Source organism: Cherax quadricarinatus, chromosome 3 (assembly GCF_038502225.1).
Source record: "Cherax quadricarinatus isolate ZL_2023a chromosome 3, ASM3850222v1, whole genome shotgun sequence".
NCBI classification, from domain to species: Eukaryota; Metazoa; Arthropoda; class Malacostraca; order Decapoda; family Parastacidae; genus Cherax; species Cherax quadricarinatus.
Window position 1 is genome coordinate 79,943,750 of NC_091294.1, and position 12,939 is coordinate 79,956,688.

General features: G+C 43.1%; 1 protein-coding gene across 9 annotated transcripts in view; it reads left to right on the top strand.

Annotated features, from left to right (window-relative positions):
- Positions 1-12,939, top strand: part of LOC128705091 (nephrin) — a 324,072-nt gene that overhangs the window by 256,677 nt on the left and 54,456 nt on the right. For all 9 annotated transcript variants that reach the window (XM_053800326.2, XM_053800316.2, XM_053800332.2 and 6 more), the window contains exons 9-10: positions 3,301-3,431; positions 7,489-7,648. In XM_053800326.2, coding sequence (XP_053656301.2) covers positions 3,301-3,431; positions 7,489-7,648 — 291 coding nt within the window. The remainder of the gene's footprint in view (positions 1-3,300; positions 3,432-7,488; positions 7,649-12,939) is intronic.

Consider the following 12,939-nt stretch of genomic DNA (forward strand, 5'->3'; position numbering starts at 1 on the left):
ACCACAACTACAACCATTATTACCACTACCTTAACCATTATTACCACAAGTACTACCACCATTATTACCACAACTACCACCACCCTTATTACCACAAGTATTACCACCATTATTACCACAACTACCACCACCCTTATAACCACAAGTACTTCCACCATTATTACCACAATTACTACCATTATTACTGCAACTAGTACCATTATTACCACTACTACCATTATTACTACAACTACTACCACCATTATTACCAAACTACTACCACTACCCATCAGTTACACAACCCAGGGCAACATGGGTTTAGAGCAGGTCGCTCCTGTCTGTCTCAACTACTGGATCACTACGACAAGGTCCTAAATGCACTAGAAGACAAAAAGAATGCAGATGTAATATATACAGACTTTGCAAAAGCCTTTGACAAGTGTGACCATGGTGTAATAGCGCACAAAATGCGTGCTAAAGGAATAACAGGAAAAGTCGGTCGATGGATCTATAATTTCCTCACTAACAGAACACAGAGAGTAGTCGTCAACAGAGTAAAGTCCGAGGCAGCTACGGTGAAAAGCTCTGTTCCACAAGGCACAGTACTAGCTCCCATCTTGTTCCTCATCCTCATATCTGACATAGACAAGGATGTCAGCCACAGCACCGTGTCTTCCTTTGCAGATGACACCCGAATCTGCATGACAGTGTCTTCCATTGCAGACACTGCAAGGCTCCAGGCGGACATTGCAGACACTGCAATGCTCCAGGCGGACATCAACCAAATCTTTCAGTGGGCTGCAGAAAACAATATGAAGTTCAACGATGAGAAATTTCAATTACTCAGATATGGTAAACATGAAGAAATTAAATCTTCATCAGAGTACAAAACAAATTCTGGCCACAAAATAGAGCGAAACACCAACGTCAAAGACCTGGGAGTGATCATGTCGGAGGATCTCACCTTCAAGGACCATAACATTGTATCAATCGCATCTGCTAGAAAAATGACAGGATGGATAATGAGAACTTTCAAAACTAGGGAGGCCAAGCCCATGATGACACTCTTCAGGTCACTTGTTCTATCTAGGCTGGAATATTGCTGCACACTAACAGCACCTTTCAAGGCAGGTGAAATTGCCGACCTAGAAAATGTACAGAGAACCTTCACGGCGCGCATAACGGAGATAAAACACCTCAATTACTGGGAGCGCTTGAGGTTCCTAAACCTGTATTCCCTGGAACGCAGGAGGGAGAGATACATGATTATATACACCTGGAAAATCCTAGAGGGACTAGTACCGAACTTGCACACGAAAATCACTTACTACGAAAGCAAAAGACTTGGCAGACGATGCAACATCCCCCGAATGAAAAGCAGGGGTGTCACTAGCACGTTAAGAGACCATACAATAAGTGTCAGGGGCCCGAGACTGTTCAACTGCCTCCCAGCATACATAAGGGGGATTACCAACAGACCCCTGGCAGTCTTCAAGCTGGCACTGGACAAGCACCTAAAGTCAGTTCCTGTTCAGCTGGGCTGTGGCTCGTACGTTGGTTTGCGTGCAGCCAGCAGCAACAGCCTGGTTGATCAGGCTCTGATCCACCAGGAGGCCTGGTCACAGACCGGGCCGCGGGGGCGTTGACCCCCGGAACTCTCTCCAGGTAAACTCCAGGTAAACTATTATTACCGCAACTAGTACCACCATTATTACCACAACAACTACAATTATTACCACAACTACCACCACCATTATTACCACAACTACCACTGTCATTATTACCACAACTACCACCACCAATATTACTACAACTACTTCCACCATTATTACAATAACTGCTACCACCATTATTACCACAATGACTACAGTTATTACCACAAGTACCACCTCCATTATTACCCCAACTACCACCACCATTATTACCAACAGTTACTGCCATTAATACCACAACTACTACCAGCATTTTTACCACAACTTTCACCACCATTATTTCCACAACTACGTCCATTATTACGATAACTACCACCACCATTATTACCACAACTTCCACCATTATTACCACAACTACCACCACCATTATTACCACAACTACCACCATTATTACCACAACTACCTCCACGATTATTAACACAACTGCTACTGTTATTACCACATCTACAACCACCATTATTACCACAATTACTACAACCATTATTACCACAACTACTACCATTATTACCACACCTACGACCATTATTATCACAACTACTACCACCATTATTACCACAATTACCAGCACCACTACCACTATCATCACAAGTACCACAAGTACTCCCTCTGCTTCAACTACCACCACTACCACAACTACCATCGATACAACTATCATCACCACCACCACAACTTCCACCACTACAACTACTACCACATCCACTACCACAATTATCACCACTACCTCCACCACCACCATCACAACTTCCACCACGAACACAGCTACCACCACCACAACTACCACCACGAACACAGCTACCACCACCACAACCACCACCACGAACACAGCTACCACCACCACAACTACCACATCGACCACCACCACCATAAGTACCATCACCACAACTACCACCACCACCACCACCATCACAACTACCACCACTACCACTACTAGACAACTACCACCACAACCACTACCCCAAGTACCACCAACACAACCTCCACAACTACCACCACTACCACAACTACCACTACTAGACAACTACCACCACAACCACCACCACTACCCCAAGAACCACCAACACAACCTCCACAACTACTGGCACTGCCACGACTACCACAGTGACCACCACCTCCACAAGTACTACCACCACCACAACTTCAATAGCAACCACCACCACCACAACTACCTCCACTACCATAATTACCACATTGACCACCACCACCACCACCACTGCAAGTTCCACCACCACAAGTAACACCACCGCCACAACTACCACCAGTGCAACCACCACTACACATACCACCACCACAACCTCTACAACTACCAGCACTACCACGACTACCACAGTGACCACCACCTCCACAAGTACCACCACCACAACTTCCAACAGTACCACCACTTCCACAACTACCACCACCACCACAACTTCAATAGCAACCACCACCACCACCACCACAAGTACCACCACCACAACCACCACCACCACAACCACTACCACAAGTACCTCCACTACCACAATTACCACATTGACCACCACCACCACCGCAAGCTCCACCACCAGTACAACCACCACCACATGTACCACCACCACGATCACTACCACCACTACCACAACTACCACCACCACAGATGTGCCGCTGGTAGACCTAACTCTGGATGAAGGCATCAACATAGAGAACATCAAGGAAGGTGACAACGTGACCTTGATATGTAGTGTCACCGCTAACCCACCAGTCAAGCATGTCTACTGGTACCATCGTGTAAGTCATGTCACTAGTACCATTGTGTCCGTCATTTCACTAGTACCATTGTGTAAGTCAGTCAAGCATGTCTACTGGTACCATCGTGTAAGTCATGTCACTAGTACCATTGTGTAAGTCAGTCAAGCATGTCTACTGGTGCCATTGTGTAAGTCATGTCACTAGTACCATTGTGTCCGTCATGTCACTAGTACCATTGTGTAAGTCAGTCAAGCATGTCTACTGGTGCCATTGTGTAAGTCATGTCACTAGTACCATTGTGTAAGTCATGTCACTAGTACCATTGTGTCCATCATGTCACTAGTACCATTGTGTAAGTCAGTCAAGCATGTCTACTGGTGCCATCGTGGTAGTCATGTCACTTGTACCATTGTGTAAGTCAATCAAGCATGTCTACTGGTACCATTGTGTAAGTCATGTCACTAGTACCATTGTGTCTGTCATGTCACTAGTACCATTGTGTAAGTCAGTCAAGCATGTCTACTGGTGCCATCGTGATAGTCATGTCACTTGTGCCATTGTGTAAGTCAATCAAGCATGTCTACTGGTAACATCGTGTATGTCATGTCACTAGTACCATTGTGTCTGTCATGTCACTAGTACCATTGTGTAAGTCAGTCAAGCATGTCTACTGATGCCATCGTGATAGTCATGTCACTTGTGCCATTGTGTAAGTCAATCAAGCATGTCTACTGGTAACATCGTGTATGTCATGTCGCTAGTACCATTGTGTCTGTCATGTCACTAGTACCATTGTGTAAGTCAGTCAAGCATGTCTACTGGTGCCATCATGGTAGTCATGTCACTTGTACCATTGTGTAAGTCAAGCATGTCTACTGGTACCATTGTGTCCGTCATGTCACTAGTACCATGTTGTAAGTCATGTCACTAGTACATCATATTAGTCAAGATGTCTACTGTTACCATGGTGTAAGTCATGTCACTATTACCAGTCATGTTACTTGTACCATTGTGTAAATCAGTCAAGCATGTCTAATGGTACCATCATGTAAGTCCTGTCACTAGTACCATTGTGTTCATCATGTCACTAGTACCATGGTGTAAGTCATGTCACTAGTACCATTGTGTAAGTCAGTCAAGCATGTCTACTGGTACCATCGTGTAAGTCACGTCACTTGTACCATTGTTTAAGTCAGTCAAGCATGTCTACTGGTACCATTGTGTATGTCATGTCACTATTACCATGGTGTAAGTCATGTCACTATTACCATGGTGTAAGTCATGTCATTATATTTTTGAGTACGTAAAAATTGGATCAGATGTTCTAAATTAAAGTGTATTCTAAGTATCTAAATCAGTTAGACTGTCAGCGGTACGTATAACCAAGCTTAAGACCATCAGCAGTACTTATAACCAAGCTTAAGTCTGTCAGCAGTACTCATAACCAAGCTTAAAACTGTAAGCAGCACTTATAACCAAGTTTAAGACTGTCAGCAGTACTTATAACTAAGGTTAAGACTGTCAGCAGTACTTATAACCAAGCTTAAGACTGTCAGCAGTACTTATAACCAAGCTTAAGACTGTCAGCAGTACTTATAACCAAGCTTAAGACTGTCAGCAGTACTTATAACCAAGCTTAAGACTGTCAGCAGTACGTATAACCAAGCTTAAGACTGTCACCAATACTTATAACCAAGATTAAGGCTGTCAGCAGTAATTATAACCAAGCTTAAGACTGTCAGCAGTACTTACAGCTAAGCTTAAGACTGTCAGCAGCACTTATAACCAAGCTTAAGACTGTCAGCAGTACTTATAACCACGCTTACGACTGTCAGCAGTACTTATAACCAAGCTTAAGACTGTCAACAGTACTTATAACCTAGCTTTGGTCTGTCAGCAGTACTTATAACCAAGCTTAAGACTGTCAGCAGTACTTACAACCAAGCTTAAGACTGTCAGCAGTATTTATAACCAAGTGTAAGACTGTCAGCAGTACTTATAACAAAGCTTAAGACTGTCAGCAGTACTTATAACCAAACTTAAGACTGTCAGCAGTACTTATAACCAAACTTAAGACTGTCAGCAGCACTTATACCCAAGCTTAAGACTGTCAGCAGTACTTATAACCAAGCTTGTGACTGTCAGCAGTACTTATAACCAAGCTTAGGACTGTCAGCAGTACTTATAACCAAGCTTAAGACTGTCAGCAGTACTTATAACCAAGCTTAAAACTGTCAGCCATAATTATAATCAAGCTTAAGACTGTCAGCAGTACTTATAACCAAGCTTAAGACTGTCAGCAGTACTTATAACCAAGCTTAGGTCTGTCAGCAGTACTTATAACCAAGCTTAGGTCTGTCAGCAGTGCTTATAACCAAGCTTACAACTGTCAGCAGTACTTATAACCAAGCTTAAGACTGTCAGCATTACTTATAACCAAGCTTAAGACTGTCAGCAGTACTTACAACCATTCTTAAGACTGTCAGCAGTACTTATAACCAAGCTTAAGACTGTCAGCAGTACGTATAACCAAGCTTAAGACTGTCAGCAGTACTTATAACCAAGCTTAAGACTGTCAGCAGCACTTATAACCAAGCGTATGACTGTCAGCAGTAAATATAACAAAGCTTAAGACTGTCAGCAGTACTTATAACTAAGCTTAAGACTGTCAGCAGTACTTACAACAAGGCTTAAGACTGTCAGCAGTACTTATAACCAAGCTTAAGACTGTCAGCAGTACTTATAACCAAGCTTAAGACTGTCAGCAGTACTTATAACCAAGCTTAAGACTGTCAGCAGTACTTATAACCAAGCTTATGACTGTCAGCAGTACTTACAACGAAGCTTAAGACTGTCAGCAGTACTTACAACAAGGCTTAAGACTGTCAGCAGTACTTATAACCAAGCTTAAGACTGTCAGCAGTACTTATAACCAAGCTTAAGACTGTCAGCAGTACTTATAACCAAGCTTAAGACTGTCAGCAGTACTTATAACCAAGCTTATGACTGTCAGCAGTACTTACAACGAAGCTTAAGACTGTCAGCAGTACTTATAACCAAGCTTAAGACTGTCAGCAGTACTTATAACCAAGCTTAACACTGTCAGCAGTACTTATAACCAAGCTTAAGACTCTCAGCAGTACGTATAACGAAGTTTAAGACTGTCACCAATACTTATAACCAAGATTAAGGTTGTCAGCAGTAATTATAACCAAGCTTAAGACTGTCAGCAGTACTTACAGCTAAGCTTAAGACTGTCAGCAGTACTTATAACCAAGCTTAAGACTGTCAGCAGTACTTATAACCAAGCTTAAGACTGTCAGCATTACTTATAACCAAGCTTAAGGCTGTCAGCAGTACTTATAATGAAGCTTAAGACTGTCAGCAGTACTTACAACCAAGATTAAGTCTGTCAGCAGTACTTATATTCAAGCTTAGGTCTGTCAGCAGTACTTATAACCAAGCTTATGACTGTCAGCAGTACTTACAACGAAGCTTAAGACTGTCAGCAGTACTTATAACCAAGCTTAAGACTGTCAGCAGTAGTTGCAACCAGGCTTAAGTCTGTCAGCAGTACTTATAACCAAGCTTAAGACTGTCAGCAGTATTTACAACCAGGCTTAAGACTGTCAGCAGTATTTATAACCAGACTTAAATCTGTCAGCAGTACTTATAACTAAGCTTAAGACTGTCAGCAGTACTTATAACCAAGCTTAACTCTGTCAGAAGTACTTATAACCAAGCTTAAGACTGTCTGCAATATTTACAACCAAGCTTAAGTCTGTCAGCAGAACTTATAACCAAGCTTAAGACTGTCAGCAATACTTATAACCAAGCTTAAGACTGTCAGCAGTATTTACAACCAAGCTTAAGACTGTCAGTAGTACTTATCACCAAACTTAAGACTGTCAGGAGTACTTATAACCAAACTTAAGACTGTCAGCAGTACTTATCACCAAGCTTAAGACTGTCAGCACTACTTATAGCTAAGCTTAAGACTCTACCACACCATTAGACTGTCAGATAGATAGATATGTATGTTATTATAGTGGTAATATACATGATAATAATGATTGTATTGTTTGATGCGAGGCAGGGGAGTCAGCTTGAAGGTAATGCATCAGCTGGGATCACCATGAATAACCTGAAGCTCAAGCTGAGAGATATACAACGTGATCAAGCTGGTCTATATTCCTGTGTTGCTTCGAACATTGTGGGTGACGGAGAGAGTGATCCACTGGTGCTACATGTTAAGTGTAAGTAGTAGTAGTAGTACTAGTACTAGTAGTAGTAGTATTAGTAGTAGTAGTAGTATTACTAGTAGTAGCTGTATATTTTGCCACCGAAGTGGCTAGTTTATTGTGCACCTCATATCCATCCTGTGGATGGTAGCACAAAAGCATATGGATACATAATAGGCCTAGGAACTAGGCCCCGAAAGGGTTAACAGGAGTACATCTGTATTTATATCTACAGTTCACTTAACGCTTTCTTGATAGTTGTGACAGGATCAACAGACATAACACCAGACACAAACATCTCTATGACATTCCCCGTGTCCGACTAAACCTTTACAGAAATTCAATGTATTTCAAAGGAACTAAAATCTGGAACACCCTACCTGAAAACTCTAGAACTGCAGGCACATTCATCACTTTCAAAACTACAGTTAGAAAAAATCTTATCTCCCTGATACACCCTGACAACTAACTACATAATAACCACCTGGTGGTTCACAATTACACTCACTCACCCACTGACTATAAACACAGAAATACTAATCTTAATCTTAAAATAATAAATCCTAACTAGTCATAAGTTTGCCTATGATACTCCAATATGGACACTTTGTATTGTGCCAAAACAAAAGCATTCACATTGCTAAACTCACAAATTATGATGTAGTCACTTAGCCTTAATACCATAATCTGTAAGGATTTAATGTTAAGAATTAATCTAAGTCTGCCCGAAATGCCTAGCCATGCTAAATGTCCTAGTGGCCCCCTCTGTAATTAGTATTTTATAACATGTAAACCACACAATATCCAAATCCTGTAAACCCCACATTGTAACCCTTATAGAGAATAAACTTGATTTGATTTGAATTGATTTGATCTGTTACAAGCAAATTTAGGAAATTTGCTTAATATGTCTGGTATCATATTTTTATTAATAAGACATCTTGACATGTCACATAGGTTATTATAGTGTCTATCTATCTATTCTTCAGTAAGTGGACAATTAAGCACATAGTGATCAAGACAGTGACCATAGGCCTGGCCACATGCTTTGCATTTGGTTTGATTATCATCTGTGTGTCTGTCAAACTGCCAGAAGTACTTGTAACCAAGCCTAAGCCTGGCCACTACAACATCAGTCAGTACTTGTAACCAAGCTTAAGCCTGGCCACTACAACATCAGTCAGTACTTGTAACCAAGCCTGAGCCTGCCCACTACAACATCAGTCAGTACTTGTAACCAAGCCTAAGCCTGGCCACTACAACATCAGTCAGTACTTGTAACCAACCCTAAGCCTGGCCACTACAACATCAGTCAGTACTTGTAACCAAGCCTAAGCCTGGCCACTACAACATCAGTCAGTACTTGTAACCAAGCCTAAGCCTGGCCACTACAACATCAGTCAGTACTTGTAACCAACCCTAAGCCTGGCCACTACAACATCAGTCAGTACTTGTAACCAAGCCTAAGCCTGGCCACTACAACATCAGTCAGTACTTGTAACCAATCCATCGACCGACTTTTCCTGTTATTCCAAAATGCGCGCTAAAGGAATAACAGGAAAAGTTGGTCGATGGATCTATAATTTCCTCACTAACAGAACACAGAGAGTAGTCGTCAACAGAGTAAAGTCCGAGGCAGCTACGGTGAAAAGCTCTGTTCCACAAGGCACAGTACTAGCTCCCATCTTGTTCCTCATCCTCATATCCGACATAGACAAGGATGTCAGCCACAGCACCGTGTCTTCCTTTGCGGATGACACCCGAATCTGCATGACAGTGTCTTCCATTGCAGACACTGCAAGGCTCCAGGCGGACATCAACCAAATCTTTCAGTGGGCTGCAGAAAACAATATGAAGTTCAACGATGAGAAATTTCAATTACTCAGATATGGTAAACATGAGGAAATTAAATCTTCATCAGAGTACAAAACAAATTCTGGCCACAAAATAGAGCGAAACACCAACGTCAAAGACCTGGGAGTGATTATGTCGGAGGATCTCACCTTCAAGGACCATAACATTGTATCAATCACATCTGCTAGAAAAATGACAGGATGGATAATGAGAACCTTCAAAACTAGGGAGGCCAAGCCCATGATGACACTCTTCAGGTCACTTGTTCTATCTAGGCTGGAATATTGCTGCACTCTAACAGCACCTTTCAAGGCAGGTGAAATTGCCGACCTAGAAAATGTACAGAGAACTTTCACGGCGCGCATAACGGAGATAAAACACCTCAATTACTGGGAGCGCTTGAGGTTTCTAAACCTGTATTCCCTGGAACGCAGGAGGGAGAGATACATGATTATATACACCTGGAAAATCCTAGAGGGACTAGTACCGAACTTGCACACGAAAATCACTCACTACGAAAGCAAAAGACTTGGCAGACGATGCACCATCCCCCCAATGAAAAGCAGGGGTGTCACTAGCACGTTAAGAGACCATACAATAAGTGTCAGGGGCCCGAGACTGTTCAACTGCCTCCCAGCACACATAAGGGGGATTACCAACAGACCCCTGGCAGTCTTCAAGCTGGCACTGGACAAGCACCTAAAGTCAGTTCCTGATCAGCCGGGCTGTGGCTCGTACGTTGGTTTGCGTGCAGCCAGCAGCAACAGCCTGGTTGATCAGGCGCTGATCCACCAGGAGGCCTGGTCACAGACCGGGCCGCGGGGGCGTTGACCCCCGAAACTCTCTCCAGGTAAACTCCAGGTAAGCCTGGCCACTACAACATCAGTCAGTACTTGTAACCAAGCCTAAGCCTGGCCACTACAACATCAGTCAGTACTTGTAACCAACCCTAAGCCTGGCCACTACAACATCAGTCAGTACTTGTAACCAAGCCTAAGCCTGGCCACTACAACATCAGTCAGTACTTGTAACCAACCCTAAGCCTGGCCACTACAACATCAGTCAGTACTTGTAACCAAGCCTAAGCCTGGCCACTACAACATCAGTCAGTACTTGTAACCAACCCTAAGCCTGGCCACTACAACATCAGTCAGTACTTGTAACCAAGCCTAAGGCTGGCCACTACAACATCAGTCAGTACTTGTAACCAACCCTAAGCCTGGCCACTACAACATCAGTCAGTACTTGTAACCAAGCCTAAGCCTGGCCACTACAACATCAGTCAGTACTTGTAACCAAGCCTAAGCCTGGCCACTACAACATCAGTCAGTACTTGTAACCAACCCTAAGCCTGGCCACTACAACATCAGTCAGTACTTGTAACCAAGCCTAAGCCTGGCCACTACAACATCAGTCAGTACTTGTAACCAACCCTAAGCCTGGCCACTACAACATCAGTCAGTACTTGTAACCAAGCCTAAGGCTGGCCACTACAACATCAGTCAGTACTTGTAACCAACCCTAAGCCTGGCCACTACAACATCAGTCAGTACTTGTAACCAAGCCTAAGCCTGGCCACTACAACATCAGTCAGTACTTGTAACCAAGCCTAAGCCTGGCCACTACAACATCAGTCAGTACTTGTAACCAAGCCTAAGCCTGGCCACTACAACATCAGTCAGTACTTGTAACCAAGCCTAAGCCTGGCCACTACAACATCAGTCAGTACTTGTAACCAAGCCTAAGCTTGGCCACTACAACATCAGTCAGTACTTGTAACCAAGCCTAAGCCAGGCCACTACAACATCAGTCAGTACTTGTAACCAAGCCTAAGCCTGGCCACTACAACATCAGTCAGTACTTGTAACCAAGCCTAAGCCTGGCCACTACAACATCAGTCAGTACTTGTAACCAAGCCTAAGCCTGGCCACTACAACATCAGTCAGTACTTGTAACCAACCCTAAGCCTGGCCACTACAACATCAGTCAGTACTTGTAACCAAGCCTAAGCCTGGCCACTACAACATCAGTCAGTACTTGTAACCAAGCCTAAGCCTGGCCACTACAACATCAGTCAGTACTTGTAACCAACCCTAAGCCTGGCCACTACAACATCAGTCAGTACTTGTAACCAAGCCTAAGCCTGGCCACTACAACATCAGTCAGTACTTGTAACCAAGCCTAAGCCAGGCCACTACAACATCAGTCAGTACTTGTAACCAAGCCTAAGCCTGGCCACTACAACATCAGTCAGTACTTGTAACCAAGCCTAAGCCTGGCCACTACAACATCAGTCAGTACTTGTAACCAAGCCTAAGCCTGGCCACTACAACATCAGTCAGTGTTCACATTGCACGTTGCTCCATAAACATACTAATCAGCCTTCATATTATTATAGTGGGTTATTAATCAACCTTCATGTTATTATAGTGGATTATAGATCTACTCAGACTTCTAATTGCATTCCTATAACATTTTCATTATTTACTTCTCTCCTAATATTATTCCTAATGCTAGACACACATTCTACAGTATCCTTCAGGGTAATTTTCTTGGCTAACATAACTTTATCATGTAGTAGTAGTAGTAATAGTAGTAGTGGCATGATGGAATCCATAACAATTGTACATCCATTCCTTTTACCCAGATTTTTGAGTATTCATACCTGGCTTGTGGAGTGATCATGTTAGTCAATGTTGTGAGTCTAGAGCCTTCAGTGATGGTGTATAAATATACTTAGGTGGATGAGTCTTATTGTAGCCAGCTAGCCCACTGGCTTACACACTGAGCTGGCATTTTACCATACACTTGCTGCTAGTTCAAGCCCCACCCGTACGGTGGTGTGTTTAGAGTCAGTAGTGATCATAGAGTCAGGCTCTGTGTTGTTAGGATGACAAGCAATTCATGACTAGGTGTTAATGCTTATCCCTAATTCAACAAAGTTGCTATCATTCTTAACTAGGCAGTTAGCAACAAGAGCAGATGTAGCCCTGCTAGTAGATTCCCACTGGAGATAGCAACAAGAGCAGATGTAGCCCTGTTAGTAGACTCCCACTGGAGGTAGCAACAAGAGCAGATGTAGCCCTGTTAGTAGACTCCCACTGGAGGTAGCAACAAGAGCAGATGTAGCCCTGCTAGTAGACTCTCACTGGAGGTAACAACAAGAGCAGATGTAGCCCTGCTAGCAGACTCCCACTGAAGGTAGTAACAAGAGCAGATGTAGCCCCACTAGTAGACTCCTCTTGGATCCATTACTGTCTAGAACTGGTGAGAAATTATCACTAGTAGTAGGCCAGAGATTTTGTCCTGAGCAGTTGCTTTTACAAGTTATTTAAGGAAGGGCTTACAAATGATAATCTCCTTGGGAGGAGCCTGCACATATGTGATATTAAGCGATCGCAGCTTCCATGGAGGGGTGAAATGTGCCTCCATGGAGGGGTGAAATGTGCCTC